The sequence below is a fragment of the Scomber japonicus genome, chromosome 17 (assembly GCF_027409825.1).
Source record: "Scomber japonicus isolate fScoJap1 chromosome 17, fScoJap1.pri, whole genome shotgun sequence".
NCBI classification, from domain to species: Eukaryota; Metazoa; Chordata; class Actinopteri; order Scombriformes; family Scombridae; genus Scomber; species Scomber japonicus.
Window position 1 is genome coordinate 3,350,655 of NC_070594.1, and position 24,127 is coordinate 3,374,781.

The 24,127-nt window shown below is 41.8% G+C and overlaps 1 protein-coding gene and 5 non-coding genes across 6 annotated transcripts; 4 read left to right on the forward strand and 2 right to left on the reverse strand.

Annotated features, from left to right (window-relative positions):
- Nucleotides 1-1,655: 1,655 nt before the first annotated feature.
- Nucleotides 1,656-7,206, forward strand: allc (allantoicase). The gene is made up of 11 exons (XM_053337095.1): nt 1,656-1,876; nt 2,062-2,112; nt 2,465-2,552; nt 2,902-3,021; nt 3,385-3,464; nt 3,979-4,111; nt 4,192-4,347; nt 4,457-4,530; nt 5,610-5,718; nt 5,811-5,929; nt 6,943-7,206. The coding sequence occupies exons 1-11, from the start codon at nt 1,787-1,789 to the stop codon at nt 7,123-7,125; spliced, it is 1,203 nt and encodes a 400-aa protein (XP_053193070.1). The 5' UTR covers nt 1,656-1,786; the 3' UTR covers nt 7,126-7,206.
- A 635-nt stretch (nt 7,207-7,841) lies between these two features.
- trnar-ucg (transfer RNA arginine (anticodon UCG)) lies at nt 7,842-7,914 on the reverse strand. Its single transcript has one exon. It is a non-coding gene; the product is annotated as a tRNA-Arg (tRNA).
- Nucleotides 7,915-8,134: 220 nt separating this feature from the next.
- On the reverse strand, nt 8,135-8,208 carry trnai-aau (transfer RNA isoleucine (anticodon AAU)). Its single transcript has one exon. It is a non-coding gene; the product is annotated as a tRNA-Ile (tRNA).
- Nucleotides 8,209-8,309: 101 nt separating this feature from the next.
- On the forward strand, nt 8,310-8,382 carry trnaa-agc (transfer RNA alanine (anticodon AGC)). The gene has a single exon. It is a non-coding gene; the product is annotated as a tRNA-Ala (tRNA).
- A 13,947-nt stretch (nt 8,383-22,329) lies between these two features.
- On the forward strand, nt 22,330-22,401 carry trnae-uuc (transfer RNA glutamic acid (anticodon UUC)). The gene has a single exon. It is a non-coding gene; the product is annotated as a tRNA-Glu (tRNA).
- Nucleotides 22,402-22,936: 535 nt separating this feature from the next.
- On the forward strand, nt 22,937-23,008 carry trnae-uuc (transfer RNA glutamic acid (anticodon UUC)). The gene has a single exon. It is a non-coding gene; the product is annotated as a tRNA-Glu (tRNA).
- The last annotated feature ends 1,119 nt before the right edge of the window (nt 23,009-24,127 follow it).

A 24,127-nucleotide genomic window follows, 5' to 3' on the forward strand; every position in this document is an offset into this window, starting at 1 on the left:
TGTGTTGTATTGCCATAATAAGCTAAAGGTATAAAAAGGTTAAGGTAACTAAAGGAAAATAAGGCAAAAGCAGGAACTTAAGGATATGAACATTTGGTGACTGTTCAGACTTCATAAGAAACCACCTGGTTCAAATCTAGATTAGATCTAGATAGGCTAAAAATCGGATTTTGGATTGCAGTCTGAATGCAGCCTAAGACATCTGGAAGTCTTTTATTGATGAGCAGACAGTTAGTTTAGTTATTTAAAGAAACACAATGTAGAAAAAGATATTTACTGAAAAATGTCAAAATCTAACAGTGTTTTATATGTTCCTCAATAATAAACTAGTTGAACTTAGATAATCACATCTGCTTACTTTGTGTCAGAGTTAAAATATGGACATTAGGTTTTTTTGATGGTTTGTTTGGAATTAACTGGTAAAATGTACTTCCTGTGTTCTGTGGGTCATCATCATTCATACCTATACACATCTAGTAGTTAAATGACTAAAGCACAAAAAAATCTAGATGTAATCTCTTAATGTTGCTCTCAGAGTGCACAAGAATGAATGGAGAATGAAGAATTAAATAAATGTCTTCCAGGGGAGCATGGCCCCCGGACCACCCTACAGGGTTGGAATAAAGTCCAACTACCACAGTCTCTCACAATTCTGTGGGAAACACTGGACCACTGGATTTGTAATATCAATCATATCTCATTTTAAGTACATTGTGTCTTACGTAGGAACTTTTTCCCCCCTTTATAGAGTACTTCCCCAGGGGCACATCATAACAATAATAATAATTGTAATGCTGATGACACACTGGTGTACTTTAAAGTTAAGCCCCTATAATGTGATAAGCTGGATGCTGTACAGGACTGCTTATGCCATGTCAAAAACTAAATGTCAAAACATATTCTTCATTTTATCTTAAACAACTTCATCTTTTGGTTTTGTATTGAAGCATTTTGCAAGAAATCTTAATGTTTTGTTGAGTTTTGAGCAACATACCACAATGCTATGTGTTTAATAATTTTAACCATTTAAACATTTAAAAACAGAAATCTTAAAAATACCTGTATATGTTACATAATTTGTCTACCAGGAAGCACCATTTTCATAACAGTGTGTTTGTAACAGAGACTGTTTTTATTCTACAGTAAAATGTCAAGTTATCTGTGTGTGAACTTAAACAAGACAATGGCCATACATACACAAGTCACTCTACCAAAGAATGGTTAGAGCAGAAGAAAGTTAGTGTTTTGGAACGAGCGAGTCAAAGTCCTGACATGTTAAGACCTGAAGCAGGCAGTTCATGCCAAGAAACCCAAAACCATCCCTGAGATGAGATGTTCTGTTAGCAGGGATGGGCTGAAAGTCCTCCAAGCTGATGTGCAGTTAACAGAAATATTTGGTTAAAGTTATTGCTGCAAAATTTTTACTTTTACCTATGTAATGTCATTTACCTTAATAAATTAACAAAGAAGTTTACTTTTTTTGTCTTGGTGGTTTAATTTGGTTCCCTTTTAGCACTTCACGGTTTACATCATATTTATGCAGAAATAGATACAATTCTGAAGGGTTCACAAACCTTCAAGCAGCACTGTATATGAGTGCATGGAGTCAGTAACCTGTCTTAAATAAACAGCCTGCTGCCTGTGACTGAGCAGCCGATGAACTTTGTCCTGCAGCACAGAAGCTGAAAAAACTGTTTTTCAGGTGTCATCAGACCGAGTAGCTGCTGCAACACTTTTGTTCAAGTTTCAGTAGAAATTTTATTTTTTTAAATCAGTTGGTGTCAACATGGCAGAGAGGAGAACTGCACTGAAGACGACTGCAGAGCCAAACTTCCTGCAGTTTAATGATTTGGCCTGTGAGGCGGTTGGTGGGAAGGTGAGTCTTACTGTGAGGGTTAGGTTAGAAAATGTCTAACTAAAAACTCAAAATGTCTAACTATTCCTTTACAATATCAATTAGTGCAGCTTTGACTTTAAATAGAGATGCTGCTTCATCCATGTTTGATTGCCTTGTCCATGTTTGATTTGTCTTATATTTGTGTTCTCTTGTTGTTCCTTCAGGTTATTTTTGCATCAGATGAGTGGTTCGCTCCTGCTGCCAACCTGCTGAAGGTACGACTCTGATCCACCACATCAGCTTCATGGCAACCCACAGTCATGTTTGATTCCAGCAGCACAAATTATTATTTTCACTGTTACTGTTCCTGTAACTGTCAGAGGAAAACAAGGCTCTGCTTTGGTGATCTACACAGTGACGTCACTCCAAGCCTACCGATCACTTCACAGATATATCATTTCATGTTTAAAACCTGCTTCATAATTTCTTAAAATAGCTGGTCACTGTAGTTTTGAATCAAACAGCCAGAAACAGTGCTTTTATTGGGGACTATTTTCAGTGGTGAATGAATCCACATTTGGTGCTGTACTGATTATTTCTGACTGTAATGACTGTATGTTTGTGCAGAGAGAGTCGCCTCAGTTCATCGCTTCTGCCTTCACTGATTTTGGGAAGTGGATGGACGGATGGGAGACCAGAAGAAAGAGAATACCTGGTTAGTTTCAGGAACCTGATCAGACCAGAATACCGAGCAGTGGAGTCACCTTTTCTCAACCTCAGACAGCTGTGATTCAACAGATGCTCATAGCTGTAACCATAAATACCATTTTAACTGGCTTTGATTGATGCTATACATAGATTCATCTGTGATTAACTAGTCGGCCAATTCATCAGTCTAGCTTTCCCAAAATCTTCAGTTTAGGTTCATTAAGAAGCTCAGGCTCTTTGATACTTAAGGCACAATCTGTAATGCAAATGTAAACAGAAGAGTCACCCTGACACCAGATATGAAAGACTAATCTAGGAACCGTAATTCTGTTTTACTGTCTCACATTTTCTTAAAGGTCACGACTGGTGCATCATCCAGCTGGGAGTACCTGGGCTGATCTACGGCTTTGATGTCGACACATCCTTCTTCACTGGAAACCACTCGCCTTTCGCCTCCATCCAGGCAGGTTGTCTGGGTACGAACGTCTGCCTCCAATTTACTATCTCCTGCTCTCCCCTTTATCCAGGAATGTCATATTCAAACTCACTCGTTCATTCTATGAGAAACCTTTAAGGCAATTTACATGCTAGGTCTGTTTTTACCATTAGTTCACATCTCTAAAGGTTGACACTGATTTGTGAATATACATTTATTTTGCTGAAAATGAACTTAATGAATTCTTGTCACAAATCACAAAAAAGTCTATAAAATATTGGCAAACACAAAACCTCAAAACCACAAAATATCTCAAGTGAAGACCTGTGAACATTGTGAGACTCTTCATTTGTGGAGTGAAAGTGGACGTCGTATCTGATGATGTAACTCTGTCCTCCAACAGACCAACCGCCCACCTTTATGCTGGAGGGGGACCGAACTGGCATGGCCGCCTCGGACAGTCAGCTGGCTGCTGTCGCCGAGGTAACACTGACATTCATGTCATGCTAGTTGAGAAGTTACTACTGACAAGCAGCTGGTGACCATGGTAGCATAATAATGAGCCTGTCACCGTGGTAACAATGGCAGTGTTAGTGGACAGCTGGTTAGAAGCCAATTAGAACAGTACAAAGATGTAAAGGTGCAGTGGGGGGATTGAAAGGCCAAGATGTGAGGAACAAAGTGGTCGAGAAATGGAACGAGGAGATCATTGAAGTAACTGGTAACAAGATCCTGCAGGGCCTTAAATGTTACCAACGAGATCTTGTAGTTTATTCTGTATCTTACAGGGAGTGAAGGGATGCAAGAACAAAGCTAATAGGGACCTACAGCTATAGTTCTAGTTAAAAGCCTGGCAGCTGCATTTTGAACCAACTGCAAACTATTTCGAGCAACTTGACTTCACTGGTAACTTAATATCCTACATGCAATTAAAAAGGTACAGTTAAAAACCAATAAGATGTAAAAAAAAAATTGAATTTTGAAAAAAAATTGACAGCTGGGCTCGGAGGCGTGGCCGGAGCTGGTGTCTGTATCGCAGCTGAAGCCCGGATACTCAGACAGCTGCCATAACTACTTCCAGGTCAACTTCAACCGTAGAGTCACACACCTGCGTCTCAACATGTATCCAGGTAAACACACACACACACACACACAGACACAGTGAGATAAATATGATCATATAGTACATAAAGCACGTGTGTGTCTTCAGACGGGGGGATAGCCAGACTGCGAGTGTTCGGCATCGGGCAGAGAGATTGGTCTTCTGTCTCCCCCAACCAGGACATTGACCTGCTGGCTCTGACCAATGGAGGAGTCTGCCTCGGCTACAGCGACGCCCACTTTGGACATCCACGCAACATGATTGGTAGGAAATGCTCACATCATTTTTACAAACAATCAGTGTTTTAAGAAATGAAAGTTAGTCATTTATTGTCCTGGTAGATGATGTAATCTTCTGCTCTGTTGTGTTGCAGGTCTCGGTCTGGCTGCCAACATGGGCGATGGGTGGGAGACCGCTCGCAGACTGGACAGGCCAAAAAAACTGAAGGTTTGCAGACACCTGAAACTGACCTCATTCTAATTGTAACAATGAAACTAAAAAGTCTACTTTCTCAAACATTGAGGACAGGAAAAAAAACCCATAAGAACAACAAATCAATCATTATTTACAGAGCGCCAAATCACAACAAAAGTCATCTCAAGGCATTTTACACATAGAGCAGGTCTAGACTGAACTCCTGCATGTGGCAAGGAAAAACTCCCATTTAAAGTCTGTGTAAAGTAAGAATAAATATGTGTTCTGAGTTTGACATACCACAGAAAAGGGTGTTGTTAACCACCCTGCCAAATTTGAATGATTAAAAAAAATCACCAAATATATGAAATTAGGCTTCAAAGTTGTGTAAAAATCAGCCTCTGAAGCCCCGCCCCCTACCAAGTGTCACCTGTCAATCAAAGTCACCACCTCTACCCGAAACATGGATGCTACGTCTGAGAGCTTTCTGCTGCTAACTCAGCTGCTAGCTCGGTGGCTAACTCAGCGGCTAGCTCGGGGGCTAATTCAGCTAACTGGCTAACTGTAGACTGTAGTAGTAGTAGTGTGTGCTGCATGTATTTATACCTGTACAGCAGCAGGGGCGGGTTTATGCTAATCCTAGCTCCACAATTCAAATCTAAATGGTTGAAATGCTTTTTACACATTTTTTAGAAATACATTTATGACCTATTTAATGTGTTTAGAAGAAAATATCTGAATTCACTTTACACAGTCTTTAATGGGAAGAAGCCTCAGGCAGAACCGGCTCTAAGTGGATGACCATCTGCCTTCATCTGTTTGGGGTCATTCTCTCCAAAAATATTCTCTTGGTACATTTTTCCAAACGTCTTCCCACTTTCCAAAATTGTCCTCTTTCACTGCTCAATCTTCAAAAACTATTCTCAGCTCCAAAACACGTCTCCACTTTCCAAAATGTCCTGAATTACTGAAAACATCCTCATCACACCAAAATTGCGTTCCTCAGAGATGTTCCCACTTTCCTGAAATATCCCTTTTGTTGAAATATCCCTTTAGCACATTAATAAAAGTGCAGTTTGAATGTGTTTCCTCTTCGGTTTGTCTCCCTGCAGGTGGACCGGAAGGGGATCCTGCAGGTTCCCGGTTGGGAGTGGGTCGTGTTTCGTCTCGGTCACTGTGGACTCATCAGCAGAATCGAGGTCGACACCAACCACTTTAAAGGTGAACGAGCGTCTCAGCTGCTCTCTGTAGAAAATATCTCAAACTTCAATTTAACTGCAGAACAAAACTGTAACGATGGTTTTTCCACTCAGGTAATTTCCCGGACTCCTGCAGGATCGAGGGGTGCACTTTGACCCCTGAGGAGGAAGCTCAGTGCAGCAGGACCAAGTGGATTACTGACAAATGGCAGGTTCTCCTTCCACCACAGAAAGTACGGTCATTTTTATTTGTTTCCTTTTGTAGTTTTCATAAAAAGTTCAATCATCTTTCTTTATGCTTTAAATTAACCAAAACAAACAGTTGAATTAATTAGATTTGTAGATGTTTCATTTCTTGACAGATGGGAATAAATCATGTGTCATTTTGGATAAACACAGAGTTGCATGTGATGAATAAATCAGAGGAGGTGTTGGCAGATGGCGAGCTGTGAGTTGCTGTTGAACTGAGTTGTATCTTACCCGAGTTTGTAAAAAAAGCTCCATCGTCTGCCAAGATGGCCGCCAGCCAACAAAAACTCCCAAAGCCAAAAAAATCATCCCTTGTTTTCTCCCTGAGAGCAACAACAACACTCTGAAGACTCACAGTGAAATAAACCAGATTCATATATCTTATTATTCATCACTTATGAGTTTCCTTTCAATATAAAATGTAAAGCTTTTAAGGATTTAATGCAGAGACTAAGAAACATTTATCACTACAATATGACTGTAGTTTGCATCATAATGAATATAATAATTGTAATATGTTTTTTATTTGTTACTTTACCACTAAAAACAACCACATGAATGATCGTCCGTTTCAGCAGAGTATCATTGGGGGAAAACAGAAGAAATCATTCAAATTAAATTGTATTTGGATGTTTTAAACACAATAAAATCTACTTTTATGTATTTAAACATTTAACATGCACTTTAAAATAGCCATTAGAGTGTTACATTACATTATAATAATACTACTTCAGTCTCTGTTCAGCTTTAAAGTGATTGATTGAAATGATAAATTCGTGTTTAGTTTAGTTTCGGAATGAAAAGTGCTCCTGTGTTTTATTCAAGATTCAAAGTTTATTTATTTACATATGGAGGACATGCACAGATTAGAGAAAAGAATAAAAAGACAAAGAAGAATAAAACTAAATAGGCAAGAGAAGTGCCAAATAACCGAGTTAACTATCAGAGATATTTTATGAACTCAGTCTCATGCTGCAGGTTTGTGTTTGTGTTGCAGCTTCGTCCTCATCACAGACATCTCTACAGCGAGGACGAGCTGAAGCTGAGCCGACCCGTCACTCACATCCGCCTCGTCATCGCTCCGGACGGAGGCGTCAGCCGGCTCCGGCTCTGGGGTCGACCAACACCCGTATCCAAGGCAACGGCCAATCAGCAGAGGAGACCTGCATCCAAACTGTAATACACACCTGAGAGCTCGATCTGCGTCACAGAATTAACTTATTCTGTAACGTGACAATAAAATCAAGTACGGCTGAACTTATGTTGTTTATTTGCTTCATTTATTGTTTAATCAAGAAAATGAAAGAACAGCAACACAGAGTGATGTCTTCAATGTCTCAACTGAAACCCCAAAATATTCAGTTTATAATGATACAAAACAAAGAAAAGCAGCCAATCATTACATAAAAGAATAAATCAATTTATGGAGAAACACACAAAATCTAATAAAATAATAAAAGTCACTTAACTGAGAAAAGATCTAAATGATCTGATGCTGTTACATTTAACACCCACCCAAACTGCCCATTTTTGAGTGTTTGACAGTCCAGTTCAAATTTGGCGCTATGCTACACATATAACTTTACACCTGACATTAACCAGCGTCTCCGTGTGGACAGTTGAGACACGTTGCTGTTCACAGCTATCTGACTACTTGTGTCCAGATGTTGTTAGTGCTAGAAGGTCAAAGGTCTCTGCTCACAGTTATTACATCAACCAGACAAACACCAGATTAGTTGTTAGTGTTAAAGAGATAATAAAAATGTCTCAGGAACCTATAATGTAGAGTAATTATAACTGCAATCTGTGCTCCTCTGCTTTCTTTCAACTATTTATCAAAAAATCCTCCACGTTCTGTACTGATGATGCATTTCAGCCACAAGAAGAGAGGACAGACAACCACGAAGGGATTCGAACCCTCAATCTTCTGATCCGAAGTCAGACGCCTTGTCCTTTAGGCCACGTGGTCACGCAGACAGTGACGTGTACATTTGAACGGGGCGAAGGTCCGAGTCTACCGACAAACAGTGAGGAGAAGCAAGATCTGGAAGATCAAGCTTTTGCCTTCATGGGATCCATGTGTGAGGTGATGGGGCAGTGTTGCACATTCCTTGAGTTGAGCTGAAAACACTGCCAGCTTTACATCTGAAGGTCTTCACCAGATGTTCTCCCTCTGCAACAATGAAGCCTGGCCTGTACAGGGATCGAACCTGTGACCTTGGCGTTATTAGCACCACGCTCTAACCAACTGAGCTAACAGGCCCGTTGCTGCCTTTCTATCTACAACCACGTCCCTTATACAATGAAAGACATTCCTTTGCTTTCAAACATCGAGCGAACCAGGCTTGCTAAAGTCTTGAAGAAGGGGAATTAGCTCAAATGGTAGAGCGCTCGCTTAGCATGCGAGAGGTAGCGGGATCGATGCCCGCATTCTCCATTACCTTCTTTTCTGTTGTCTCTTCTCAAGAAGGAAACTAACTTTACATCTGAAGGAGGTTTCAAGATGTTCTCCGTGTATAACAAGTAAGTCACAGGTGTACATGGACAAAGCTTCTCATGTTAGTTACACTACAAAAGATGATCAGATGCATCTCAGACCACCTGATAAGAGAAGAGGTTTGAGTGATCGGATCATAATGAGTTATTTACACAACGCTGTCCAGTTGTGACCGAATCACCTGAGAGGTTTTCAGCTGAAGTTCTGGAGTAATTTATGAGGTTTGGAAATGTTTCACTGCAGGAGTCACAAACATTTTACAGGATGTGACTCTGAATCGTCTGTCAGTGATGGTCATTTACCCAGAAGCCCCTGTGCTCTCCTCCTCATACTCATTTATTTAGATTCAAGGTTATCGGCTCCATCAGTCAGCTGAGCATTTCTTCTTAATTAATGACCTGAAATAACTGATCCAAAGCGATCAATGACGTCGCCACCTTCTTTAGAAATTAGTGATAAAAAAATCAGATCACTATCGATCTGCTGCTCATTGATTTCCTTTAGTCTCCTCCACCGTCATTAGTTCTCATCCATCTGTCTGTGTTTTCTTCTTCACTCCTCTGTATTGCTCACACTCAAGGTTAACGTTAATCAACCACAGGCCGCATTGTCACCAGCCCCCCCCCCCGAATCTGAATCAGTCTGCAGGTCAAACAGGAAACAATCATCGCACCTCTTCACATCTTCATCCAAACTGATTTCAGGATATTTTGAGGAATAATCTGCACACCGACCCAAATATAACAGCCTGTTATTGTAAGAAGACACATTCAGACTCGCTGTGCTGATAAAGATTCATTCAGACAAGAAGAAGAGCGTCCTCATGCTAACCTCCACAGGCTCATTCAGTTTGAGAGCATTCATTTATCTTTCTTTTGTCTCTCAGCATGCAGACATGTTGCTGCTGCAGCCACATCCTGAATAAAGAGTCTGTTCATGTGTTGACCTGATGATGCCCCCCTGCCCCCCCCCCCCCCCCCCGTCCTCCCTTCAGGCCCCTTCTGCAGGCTGAGACTGACAGCGCTGAGCTTGGACCTGACCTTTGACCCTGCCTGGGCAGCCTCAGCAGTGAGGCGGACGTTTGTGTCAGACGCTCAGACGTTACTGTGGACTGTCTGAAATTATGGCAATTATCCGCCCTGTGTGGCCCGACCTCCATTGTGTGTGTGTGTGTGTGTGTGTGTGTGTGTGTGTGTGTGTGTGTGTGTGTGTGTGTGTGTGTGTGTGTGTGTGAGTGTGTGTGTGAGTGTGTGTGTGTGTGTATGTGTGTGTGTGACTGCTTGACCCAAACCTCACACACTGAAAATAAACCAACTGTGCAACGGTGTGAGATGTAAAATTAACTCATCTGAAATAAGAATAGCTACACTTAGTTTTAAATACTGGACGTAAAAACTAACAGCCTAAAATGACTCTCAGAGGTGAACCTGTGTGACACTGATAGATCAGGTCATCTAAACTAGCTCAAGCTGCTTATATATGAGTAACAGAGGTGATGTGGAAGAAAAAGCAAAGCAAACCTCAAGCTACCATTAGTTTTATATGAGCAAATAATATTAGTTATTTTAGCATAATCTCACTGTAGACTTCTAAAACTCAAATTTCTGCAGGAATATGAACATAAAACACACTTTATTTTATCTTTTGGCACCAAAGACTCAGCTCTTTTTTTCCACTCTTTTTATTAGGAGCCACACTCTGACAACTGAACACTGAAATACTTAATTATAAACGACAAGACACAAAAACCATAAGTACAAGTTAAACATAAAGTTTACACAGATGACCAACAACAATAAAGACAGTACCACAATACACAACCACACAACAAGCCCACTCTATCAGAGGGACAAAAAACAAACAAACATGTCTTCACATGAATCAGCCCGAACAGAAATATGGCGAGACTGGTAGTATACACAAATTCCAGGTTAAGAGAAAAGTCGTATGATGTATAATCCGTAGAGAAAATACTTGATACCATGATACGAGTCCAAGCTGCAAAAAGGCTGCAGAAAGGCTCATGATGTCACTTCCTGTTTACACATTACTGAAATGTCTTTTAGATAAAACATTACTGAGGTTTTAATGGTGAATGATTCATTAGTTAGGAACCAACTTTAACCCTTTTAGCTTGTTTTATAGTATCTGACCTCCTGGACAAACATAAAACATTTAACTTCATGTGATGATGTGTGAAACATTAAGACATGTAAATGAGACGATCTTCCTGCTGAAACACTGATTTAGATTCTTCGGGGTGTTTCACAGCGAGGTGCAGTCCTGCTGGTTAAACCCGACTGTTAACGTGTGATTGGACCTGATTTCCCTCTTTTGGTTTCCGTGTTTGAGGATCATCGACCGGCTGCTGACGTTAATAAAGATGAAGCACAGAGAGGAAATTAAAGCCCAGCTTCCCTCCTCTAATGAGATCATATCCATCATGCTGCTCTCTGTAACCTCACTCTGCACTACAGCCACTGACTCTCTCTGTGTGTGTGTGTGTGTCTGTGTGTGTGTGTGTGTGTGAAGCTGTAGTATCAGGTTTTCTGCCAGCAGGGGGCAGCAGAGACACAGTACGGCTCCCTACAGTCACTCCATGCTGTTACATAAAGCAGTTTTCATAAGATCTGATGTTAGATTTGGCAGAAGGAGGAATTTAGAGTTAGAGTTTAAAGTTCAGTTAAAAAAAGATCATTCAGACTCAGATCAGCTGAGTCCACCTGGGTTTGTGTGTATCTCAGAAACCATGATATTAATCTTCAGATGGAATATTTAACTCCTTGTGACATTAATTGTACATCATGTTAATGTCTCATTGTGTCTGTTTGATCATTTACTCTTTTTTATTCTGTTCAGATACCACAGATGAAAATGCTAACTTGCATAAAAAAACACAACATACCTGAAACACTAAACCACTAGTGAACCACACAAGTGTTGTTTAGCATAATGGAATATTTGCCTCTTACTGTAAACTGCATTAATATTGCTTATTCTAAATATTACTGCAGGTGTGAACATAGAAATAAAACAATGTCACACACAGTTTGGAACATTATAGCCTCCACAATTATTAGAAAGAAGTAATAAGGCCGTATAAAAATATTTGATCAGTGTAATGTTAATGCACAAAGCATCATTAAAATCTGGATTACAGCTGCTGAAGTTGTGTTTATTGCAACAGAATCATCCTTGCTTCATAGGGGTGCAACGAATCAAAAAACTCACGGTTCGGATCGTTCCTCGGATCAGAGTCACGGATCGGATCATTTTTCGGATCAGCCAAAAAAAAATAGACGAGCGCGAGTATAAGGAAACAGACGTAGCACTAGAGGCAGCAGTTATCGTTACAGTAGTCACCGAAGTCTAGCCTACTTTTATTTTCCATGCCCACTGTTCTACATGTTGTACACTGAGGACAATAAATCACAACGAGCCATAGTTTGCTTATTGAAAAGGGAACTGTTGCAGACTTTTACCCAGAGCGTGTTAAATAGCTCTGTCCCTGGAACTAGCAGGAATGGTTACAGCTGTGTGTGGACTGAACATGCGCACATTTTTTTTTTTTTTTTCATAAATCAATCCGCGTATCGTGCGTGTGCCGAACCGAAATAGATGGTCCGAACGGATCACGGACCAATGATGATCCGTTGCAGGCCTATTGCTTCATAGCTTCATGTTTCCAGTTATAATAACACCAGGATGTCAGTGTGTTCGTGCTTTGTCTTGTTTTGGTTTGTTCATCAGTCTGAAAGCAGCTCCTAAAGATCAGCACAGACAGGAGTGATGTTCTTTAGAAAGTTTAGAGATGTGATTATTACTGAGCTCAGTAAACACTAAGCTGGCATTTTAACATTTTACACTCTGGAGGGAGGTTTGCAAAAGCTTGTTTTGGGGGAGAAAACACTTTATTTTAATCTGGACGGAGGCCAAGTCACAGAGAACTCGATGCATTCATGATATCAGCCAGCTCGGTGTGGACATGGTGGGAGAGGTGATTTCCTGCTGTGAGACTGTTTGCGTTTCCTCCACAGCTCATTCTCTGGTTCTCTCTTTCTCTGTTTTCCACCATCTGTGTGATGAGGACATTGACACTGAATGTGACAATGGCCTCATAAACCCTGGCAGACTCTCCCCAGGCGTCGCTGCCGGTCCCGGGGGTGCAGACGTCCCTCCTGTGCAGATTATTGCTCTGTCTAACAGGCTGAGGATATTACTTTGCCTGACGGGCAAACAGCAGCACCTTGCATGCTTATTTCCCCGGGGAATCCTGAATCACATTTGCAACGACTCTCGCTGGAGAAATTTGGTAAAACCGTGTCGGTGTGAATCCTCCTGAGAGCGCGGATCAAAACCCCAGCTGAGTGAGGACGTGTCAGGCTGAAGGTTCAGAGCCTCAGCCTGGCTGTGAGGGATCATCCTCTGTGACAGAGATAAGTCCTCCATCCTGTCCGGCTCTCATTCAGAAACAGCCGCCTGCCAATCTGCTGCCAGCTGCCAGCATCTCCATCACAGTCAGACTCAAAGTGTTCACTGATGCTGCTTCTGTCACACGCAGAATACAAAACAACATAAATGGAGTCCTCTCATCCTGCAGACACAAGACCAACAGGAAAAACTGTCAAAGAGAAAAGAAGAAAAAAAAACAGCAGAATCAGCAGTTTTAGGAAATATACAAAAGATTCTGCATTTGTGGTAAAAAAAATAAATAAATAAAGACTAAATAAAAACATAAATCTGTAAAATGTAAATTTGCTTTGATTGTTATCATCTTTGTGTAATATTCAGACTAAAGTTTTTATTTAAAACATAAAAAAATCTTTATTATACTTGTTTCCAATAAAAATCTACTTATTTTAATAATGTTCTAAAATGATGAATTTCTATAATAGGGATGCAGACTCTCGTCTTTAAAAGATAAAGTGCTAAAAAAAGATAAATATGGAAAATGTTAGTGTCTGATTTAAAAGAAAGGAGTGAATACAGGATTTACTGCGGAAGACTATTAGGGCCACTGAACATTTTTTTTAGGTTTTGTAAAAAAAAAAAAAAATTAGGTTTTGTAAAAAAAAAAGTTTTGGGGAATTTTTCTTTTTTACAAACCTTTTTTTAGGTTTGTAAAAAAAAAAAAAAATTTGGTTTTTCAGAAATGAAAAAAAAATCCTCCCCAAAAAACTTTTTTTGGTTTTAGAAAAAAGTTGGAACTCTTTTTTTTAGTGGCCATAATATTCTGTGATTTAAGCAGTCTGTCTTAAACAGAAAAATTAAACTTTAGGTTCAGCAAGCAAAAATGACGTGTAGTTAGAGTTACACCATCTACTGGCCGTAGTTATTATGACACGGGGAAGTGAATACGTGAATACGAGGTGACGATTTTCCATATTACGAAGAGGCGGGTTGAGTGGATGGTGACTAGTTAGCAGCTACTACGTTAGCAGCTACTACGTTAGCCAGATCTCCATTTGGCTGTCCAACAAAGATCCTCATCATCCTCCTTAACATGTTTAACTTCATTTAAAACTTCTAGACTCCCGTTAGCATCGTCGCCATCAGTCCTTAACCGACCAATCAGAGTGCTCCCCTCTCCCCTGTAAGAACAACTAAAAGGACGTTAGTAGTTTTTTACATTTCAGTTTTGATATTTAAATCAATGCTATATTTGCAAAAAATAAAATAAAACAGGCCTTCTTATTGTGTAGAAGTGTGAACAGCTCCATTAACTCGCCTGCTGCCAGTTCAGGTACAGCGGCGCTAACAGGAAGTGAACTCTGTAGAAGCGCTCTGAGCTAACCAGACCTTTACCGCAGCGTTGTCACATCATGAAACATCCTTATTTTGATCGGGTTACTGCTGATAGAGGTGGACTTCTAGTGAATGCACCCATGGGTGGTTGTGGAGAGCAGCTCTGAGGACTTGGAGTCATTCTGTCTGTTTTCACCTGGAGAACTTGTGTTGAGTGTAAACGGTTACTGAGATGAGTTCCCTCTGCAGATCTTTGCATCTCATTAGCAGCTAAAGGTCAGAGATGAGCCCTCATCAGTCTCCCATCACCGCTCAGACTGCGGTTATTGATCCTCCTCACCTTGGACTAAACGGTGTCCTTTAACACAAACGGCTCAGACTCGACTCACAACACAACACATTATCGGGAGAAAGGTCGAGTCAGCACACAGCGGCGGCTGCAGCGCTTCATTATTCCTGTTTGCTTCACCGCCGAGCGATCAAAGAAAACACTCGGCGGGTGGAGATCGATACGGAGCTTCGGTCGTATGAATCTTTTATTGTTTCTGTTACCTCTGGTGTCCCATGGTTATTATTCATAACTGTCAGTGTGAAGAGTCCGCAGAGGAAACAGGAAGCAGAGCGGAGACGTGAGCAGACGCTCGTTTATAATCAACACCACGAAGAATACACTGTAAAAAAATGTCTCATCGCCAAAACAGGTTTTCTTCTTCTGTTGGATCTCTTCATGACATCATCACTGGACTTTTTCCTTCAGGTTGTGTTTTCCTACATTTCCCAGAATACCTTTTAACAATCACCACTTAAGTCTCGGTACATCCCAGACTACGTTTACACGTGCCCGGATATTCTCATAAACGGACATTTTCATCCTCTCCATTTAAACTGAGTGCACACCTGTCCGTTTTCAGAAAACTTTCCGTTTCCACTAACCCGTGTACATATGCCATCAAGAGCAGCTCAAGCCCACGTTAGCCAACCACAATCCTGCATAGCAACAACGACGTCACTTCATTCCTCCACATAGTCCAGGGTTAGGGTTAGCACTACTCCAAAGAGACCAGCATACATGTGACTGCTACTCTGCATCCATGATCACATAGATTAGAAACATAGACTGTAGAGCAGGGGGGTCAAACATGAGGCCCGTGGGCCTGAACCGGCCCGCCAAGGGGGGCAATCCGGCCCACTTTCCTTCCTGTGTCCTTTTCCTTCCTTCCATCTGTCCTTCCTTCCTTCCTTCCATCTGTCCTTCCTTCCTTCCTTCCGTCTGTCCTTCCTTCCTTTCTTCCGTCTGTCCTTCCTCCCTTTCTTCCTTCTGTCCTTCCTCCCTTTCTTCCTTCTGTCCTTCCTCCCATCTGTCCTTCCTTCCTTTCTTCCTTCTGTCCTTCCTCCCTTTCTTCCTTCTGTCCTTCCTCCCTTTCTTCCTTCTGTCCTTCCTCCCTTTCTTCCTTCTGTCCTTTCTCCCTTTCTTCCTTCTGTCCTTCTTCCCTTCCTACCTCTCTTCCCTCCTTCCTTTTGCCTCTCTTTCCTTCCTTCCCTTCTTATGTCCTTCCTTTCTTCCTTCCATCTTTTTAATTATCCGGCCCACATGAGATCAAATTGGTCTGTATGTGGCCCTTGAATGAAAATGAGTTTGACTCCTCTGCTGTAGATTATAAACTATGTCTCATTTAACCCAGGAGCAGTTTCCGGCTCCACAAATCTCAGTTTTTCTCTGTTTACATACAAACGTGCAAACTGAGTTTTCCTAAATCTCCACTCTGGCCGGAGTTTTTAAAAAGCTTCGTTTTCAGGGGCGAATTCTCTGTTTGCGTCTAAACGGAGCAAACGATGGTTAATGTCTCCGTTTTTATAAATAACTGTACGTATAAACGGGGCCTCAAAGCCCTCATCTGACCTTTCTTTACTCTTCGATCCTTTCCTTCTGGTCGGTTATCTTAAAGGTCTCAAAGCTTTTATTTCTGCTCTGATGAACCAGCAGCGACCATAAACAACTTTATTCATTAATTAGAAAGATTTTTCTTTTCATGATCTGTTATTTCTCCCATTAACCTTTATTAGGAATAGAATTAAAGACGACAGGGATAATCTTTAATGAGTCAGTAAGAAACATTTTTAAAACACATTTATATCATTTATCCTCATTTCCATTCAGTCACACGAGACGCTGTAAAGTCCTGAGTGTTGAGTTTGATACGAGTTACATCACTTCTGTTTCCCTTAAAACTTTAAACCAATAAGTCATTTCCAGTTCAGACGGCACTCTGATCATATTCTGCATTATTTTTTTGGGGGGGGCTTTTTTGCCTTTAATGTATACCAGGGGTGTCAAACATGCGGCCCGTGGGCCAGAACCGGCCCACCAAGGGGTGCAATCCGGCCCACTTTCCTTCCTGTGTTCTTTTCCTTCCTTCCTTCCTATTTTCCTTTCTTCGTTTGTTCGTTCGTTCCTTCCATCTGTCCTTCCTACCTTCCTTTTATGCTTTCTTTGTTCCTTCCTTCCTTCCTTCTTTCCATCTGTCCTTCCTCCCTTTCTTCCTTTCATCCGTCCTTCCTCCCTTTTTTCCTTTCATCTGTCCTTCCTCCTTTTCTTCCTTCTGTCTTCCCCCCTTTCTTCCTTCCTTCTTTCCTTCCATCTGTCTTCCCTTCCTTCCCTTCTTCCTTCTTTCCCTCCATCTTTTTAATGATCCGGCCCACATGAGATCAAATTGGTCTGTATGTGGCCCTTGAATGAAAATGAGTGTGACACTTCTGATGTAAATAGCAGAGAGAGAGAGAGAGATAGGAAACTGGAGGCAGAGAGGGGGCAATGACATGCAGGATAGGACCGCTTGGGACGGGATTCGAACCGGGGCTGCAGTAAGGACTGTAGCCTCAACACATGGGGTGGGGGCTCTACCCACTGAGCTAAACTCCTCCTATTCTGCATTACTAATCATTGAATTCACAATGAGAGTATCAATAAATACAGCCAGTAGGAATGGGTCATATGTGTCTGAGTAGGACACAGTATGAATACAGAGAGCAGGTAACGGAGAGGAAACAGCTGCTGACTGTGATGGCTGTATGTTCGGTAGAGCAGAGCGATGAAGAGCGATGAAGAGCGATGAAGAGCTCCTTTCCTTCTTTCTTCCTCCCTCCCTCCTTTACTTCTTTCCTCCGTCCTTTCCTTCTTTCTTCCTCCCCTCTTCTTTCCTTCCTCTTTTCCTTTCTCCCTCCCTCCCTTCCTTCTTTCTTCCTCCCTTCCTTCCTTCTTTCCTCCTTTCCTTCGTTCTTCCTCCCTTCCTTACTTTCCTTCCCTCCTTCCTCCCTCCCTTCCTTCTTCCTTCTTCCCTTCCCTCCTTCCTTCCTCTTTTCCTTTCTCCCCCCCTTCCTCCCTCCTTCTTCCCTTCTTTCCTTTCTTCCTCCCTTCCAGCCCTGATGTGATCTACTCACAGTTCAGCGATGATGATGTCATAGCAGCAGAAACATCTCATTACACGATGTAACGCAGCTTTTATCTGCTGTTAAAAGATGCTCGTGTCTCTGCTGCAGAGGAAAGTGTTTGTGTTTAGTGTCTGGATGATGTTACCAGCACCACCAGGGAGCCGGCCAATCAAACAGCAAGAACATGTTTCCCTCCGTCTGCTTCATTACAGACGATCTGTATGCAGAACACACACTCAGACCTCCGCTACCCCCTCCTCACTTCATCCTGCCGTCACGCTCCGCTGCTCGCTCGGGACAGAGGGAGAGAGAGAGAGAGAGGAGGGGGGGGGGGGGGACAGAGAGAGAGAGACAGAGAGAGAGAGAGAGAGAGAGACAGAGGGAGAGAGAGAGAGAGAGACAGAGAGAGAGAGAGAGAGAGAGAGACAGAGAGAGAGAGAGAGAGACAGAGAGAGAAAGAGAGAGAGGGAGAGAGAGAGAGAGAGAGGGAGAGAGAGAGACAGAGAGAGAGAGAGAGAGGGGAAGAGAGAGAGAGGAAGAGAGAGAGAGAGGGAGAGAGACAGAGAGAGAGAGGAAGAGAGAGACAGAGAGAGAAAGAGAGAGAGAGAGAGACAGAGAGAGAGAGAGAGAGAGAGAGGGAGAGACAGAGAGAGGAAGAGAGAGAGAGACACAGAGAGGGAGAGATGGAGAGAGAGACAGAGAGAGAGAGAGAGAGAGAGACAGAGAGAGAGAGAGAGAAAGAGACAGACAGACAGAGAGGGAGAGATGGAGAGAGAGAGAGACAGAGAGGGAGGGAGGGAGGAAGAGAGAGAGAGAGAGAGAAAAACAGACAGAGAGAGACAGAGAGAGAAAGAGAGAGAGAGAGAGACAGAGAGCGAGAGAGGGAGAGAGAGAGACATAGAGAGAGAGAGAGACAGAGAGAGAGAGGAAGAGAGAGAGAGAGAGTGAGAGAGAGGGGGGGAGAGAGAGAGAGAGGTGGAGGCAACAAGTTCACATGCATTGACCTCTTTGTATTGATTGAACACAGACACAGAGACATACTGTACCGTCCAAACAGACACTTCTTCCTCTCAAAGTCTTCCTCTCTTTCTCTGTGAGATCATAAAATGAACAATAATCAAACACATTTTTATCATTCCATGGTAGTCGACCAATTATCAGTCTTAATAAGATGAATTCACTCACACTCATTGACCTTACATGAAGCCCCGCCCCCTTAGTTACTGTCACCTGTCAATCATTCTCAGCTCCATTGGTCCCTTGGTTTCTACTGAACACTTTAAAAACTCAGTGATGTCATGTTTCACAGTTTTAATCAAACAAACAGGAAACAGTTCATTTATTGGAGAATACTTTCTGCAGATTTATCCTCATGTGGTGCTGTAGTGAGTATTTCTGCAGCAGGACAGCATGTGTGTGTGTGTGTGTGTGTGTGTGTGTGTGTGTGTGTGTGTGTGTGTGTGTGTGTGTGTGTGTGTGTGTGTGTAATAGCTATAAAATATCACTAAAAAGTCATTTAAGGACTTTACATAGACTAACATTCATTTCCTGGAGACTTAATGTAACCTGAACTTAACCAACGACCCAAAAACCCAACTGGGGACACGACTTCTGTCCCCAATTAACTGGTCCCAAGTCTGGCTATATGTGTCCCCAAAAGTAGCCTATTATGGTGCACACACACACACACACACACACACACACACACACACTAATTGAGGGGATGAAGCTGTGAACATCTGTGCCCATTAAACTTCTCACAGAAGGCTCAGCCAGAGCTTTTTGTCTTTTTGCTCAAACATGAACAGGGACTCATTAAAGAGAGAGAGAGGTGTGTGTGTGTGTGTGTGTGTGTGTGTGTGTGTGTGTGTGTGTACTTCAGGGACCGTAGGTGTATAGATGGCAGGTTTATACTGAACATTAACGGATCTCTAACAATCTTTCAGTTTTCAGTCTGCAGGTTTGTGTGTTTCCTGTAAACTGGTTTATTATAATAAAGAGTGAGAGAGCAGATAAAACACTGGTAATAATATAATATAGTAACAAGCTTTGGGTGCATTTTTAATTACCCGTATTTCGCGGTCATCTCCCTCCGCCTCAGCCATCTTTAGTGTTGTTGTTATGCTAGCTAGTGCTGCCGCTTAGCATGTAGCTACATTGCAACGTTGCTCCGGAAATGCCCCCGGAAGTAATTGGAACTTCACAACTTTATTGTCCACTCGAGGCCAGAAAATAAACAGCAACATAATCGATTATGGCACGTTGCTGCATCGATGTTGAATTGTGCATGTCCCGCATTGCTATGCATCGCCGAATCGATTATTATTGACACCACTAACTGTAACTGTAACTGTATTCTGTTATAGTTACAGTTTAAATTGGTGTATTCAGAATACAGTTACTTTCTTAAAAAAGATTACAACAGCGCCCCCTATAAATTAAAATTCAAGACCTATAAGGAGTGCTCATGTGATTTTACTTCTTCATGGTATCGTGATTATTTCTCTGACAATAATCGTACCAAGAGAGTCTGTAATGGTGACATCACTAATGTACAGCGACTCTTTAAAACAGCTTTTACTGTGAAAACGCTGCTGAGAGCTCTGAGAGTGAAGCAGGACAGTAAAGTAGCAGCCAGACAGGTAAACAGGTGAGGAAGCTGCAGACTGTCTGATGATTCTCTGCAGGTTCATCAGAGACGGAGGAGTCAGTTTATCCTCCCGAGTGTTTCTCAGCAGGATCGATTCAGACACAGAAACACTGAAGCTGATTTGGGACAAACACGCAGCGGCGTCTGCAAACATCCGTCTCCCTTTAGCTTGTTTGTCTCCACTAATTACGTCTCAGTCTGCTGACAGTTAGAGTTTAGCTTCGTGTAATCTGAGGAGGAAACCTGCGTCTGTTTAATTCAGAGATATGGATCCACCTGCTGCAGCTGATCAGCCTCACTCTGACTCTGACTGTCAATACATCGGCTTTATTAATCTGCTTTACTCTGCACACACACACACACACACACACGCACGCACGCACGCACGCACGCACGCACGCACACACACACACACACACACACACACACACACACACACTCAGACACACACACACACACACACACTCAGACACACACACACTCTCTGACTCTTTCACTTTCTTTTCTTCTGAGATTTTTAGCAAATAAAGTTCATTTTCACTTGGAAAAAAAAAATCTGTTTTTTCTGCGTAGTTTTTTTTTATCGGTTTTTTGAGGTAATTATTTTCTTTTCTGTTTTTCATGCTCATTTTTTTTCTGGGTTTAGAGGGCATTCAAAACATTGGACACATTCACAGGAAAAAAGATTAGTCAGAGAAACAGAAATAATTACCTCGAAAAACAGACCAAAAAATAAATTACTCAGAAAAAACACTTTTTTTCTTTTTTATTCAAGTGAAAGCAATACGCTTCTGTACTAGAGCACATTTTAAGCACATTTGAATATAAAGAAAGCAGGATAAAACTTTAAAATCTAAACCTTTTTTAAAAAACAAATCAAAAAGCTAAAAACCGTCAATTTCACCTGTTTAGTTGAAGTGTTTGAAATGATCAGCTGCTTTCAGAGGTCTCTATTAAACCTTTAAGGACTTGTTGCACATGTTTTATTCTGTTGATATTGAGCCCTGGTCTATATATGTTTCTATTCATTGTTTTCTTTTATTTTTTATATTTCTATGTATAATCCTGGTCTGCTCCAACAGAAGTTCATTGTCTTGTGCAATGATAGTAAAGATTATTGCTTTATATTCCAGTAAATAGTAAATCCAGGTAGAAGAAAGCACAACCATGTCTTTAGATGAGAGCTGTATCAGGAACGGGAGCATATAAGAGAGTTTTTTTAACTGTATGATTGATGTTATTTAATCTTTTTTGTTTGGGAGTTACATCTCCCGTCATTCACGCCTGAGTTCCTGTTCCTACGGCTCATTAGTTATGTATTTGACACTCAGAGGGAAAAAAAACAATAAATATTTTCCCCCAAACCAAAAAAACAGAAAATTCAGTCTTCTCCAAATGTCTGTTTTATCACTTTACAATAAAGTCTGTGTATTAAGACCTTTGATATGTACATAACACAGTTATCTTATCATTAGAGAAGGTAATCTGACTATTGACTCTAACACAGAACTGCTCAGATTCTCCCCCGGTGGCCTTGACCCTCCTTAGCCCCCCGCCTGCTCTCAGCGACCTTTGACCCTCCACTGCTGATGAGAGCACAGTAAAAACAAATAGAAACATGATCGGAGCCTTTCCTGACCTGAAGGACCTGAAGGAACTGCTCTGACCTGAAGGAACTGCTCTGACCTGAAGGAACTGCTCTGACCTGAAGGAACTGTTCTGATCTGAAGGAACCGCTCAAACCTGAAGGAACTGCTCTCACCTGAAGGAACTGAAGGAACTGATCAGACCTGAAGGAACTGCTCGGACCTGAAGGAACTGATCAGACCTGAAGGAACTGATCAGACCTGAAGGAACTGCTCGGACCTGAGGGAACGGCTCTGACCTGAAGGAACTAAAGGAACTGCTCGGACCTGAAGGAACTGAAGGAACTGATCAGACCTGAAGGAACTGCTCGGACCTGAAGGAACTGATCAGACCTGAAGGAACTGCTCGGACCTGAGGGAACGGCTCTGACCTGAAGGAACTAAAGGAACTGCTCGGACCTGAAGGAACTGTCAGTGTCCCACATGGTCTAGTGGTCAGGATTCCTGGTTTTCACCCAGGCGGCCCGGGTTCAATTCCCGGTGTGGGAAACATTTGACTTGCTCTGAACAACAGAGATGCTTTAGTGGTTGATGTCAGTCTTTCAGCGCTAGAGAAATGATTATTATCTCAGTCTCAGTCTAACCTACAGCAGAAACACAGAGAACTGAATCATCTGTCAAACAGCAGAGTTACTGTTGTCATAGATGATGAGGAGCTGCTACAGTCACAACTCAGAAAAAAATGATAAATACATTAATAAAAGAATGATCCTCCTTTGGTTAAATTGGTCGCCTGTAATCATGATGAGGCATCACAGATGGATATTATTGTGTTTTAAGTTGTTAAATATTTGGTTGAGTAAAGAAAAACCAGCAGAGTGATTTAGTTTGTTTCCTAAAAGTGATTTTCAAGCACTGATTGTAAACAGTGTCAGTGTCCTGTTCCACAAACAATCATCAGTCACTGATTACAGATACATTTGCCTCTTTGACCTCATACATTGGTCACATTACAAGAAGCAGCTCACATGTTGTGAATTTGGTGAAATGGGCCACTAGAGTTCAGATTACAGTACTCTCTGTGTCCCACATGGTCTAGTGGTCAGGATTCCTGGTTTTCACCCAGGCGGCCCGGGTTCAATTCCCGGTGTGGGAATCAGTTCTTCAACACAAACCTGTCTGAACATTGACTGAGAGGTTGCTTATCTTTCTCTCTGCTCAGGCAGTTAAAGGACCAGTTCAAAGTGTGCCTTAGACCATCAGTCAGGTGTCCATATGTGGTGTCTGTAATCATTCCTCCTGTTCATACTGACCTTCTAATGTTCTTCCAGTGTTCAGTGATGGAGGATGTATTCAGTCATGTAAAGTCTCTGATCAGCTTCTATTGAGCTTCATCAGTGTGAGTTATTATATCAGTGATATCTGACACATTTACAGTGTTTTTACCATCAGATTCCCTCTTAGTGTTTCCTGTTGAGCTGTGGTGGAAGTATAGTAACAAAAAGACTTTGCTACTAAAAACACTGTAACGTTGAAACATAGAAGATGAAGATTTGACTCATTCAGACACTGAAGCTTCATATTAGCTTCAGATCAACTTTTAAATCCATGTTTCCACAGAAGGAGGACTGTGGATTTAGTCCTCCATCACTTCCTGTAAACATGATGAAGGGATCTTTTATGTTCATTTGGACTGACTGTTGTAAGACACTTGAAGAATGATGAAGCCGTCTTTAGTTCTGAAATTAATCTATTGGCGCTTTTCCACTACACAGTTCCAGCACTACTCGACTGTAAGGACCTTTTCCATTACAAAGAGGTACCTACTCAACGTGGGTGGGGTCGTCATAGCAACGCTGCGTTAAACTGCCCTGACTTCGTTTTCTACGTGACACAAACAAATAAACAATGGAGGACATGGAGGCGATGGTGTACTTGCTGCTGTATGTGTCTTTCTGTCTCACACAAAGCAAGAGAAGAGAACCCAATCTCTGTAACGCTGTTGTTGGTGTTTAAAATGCCGGGTTTGGTTCTTGTGTGGGACGGCTCATGACTCTTCCAGTGACTCTCTGACCAATCAGAGGCCGGCAGTCTGATGACGTCACATTTAGTATTGGCTCGGCTCGCTTGGAACCTCAGCAGAGCAGGTACTAAAACAGTACCAGGTACCAGGTAAAAGGTACTATCCCTGATGGAAACGCAAAAAAACCTGAGTCGAGTCGAGTTGTGCTGGAACTGTGTAGTGGAAAAGCGCCATATGATGTACCGTTACTAA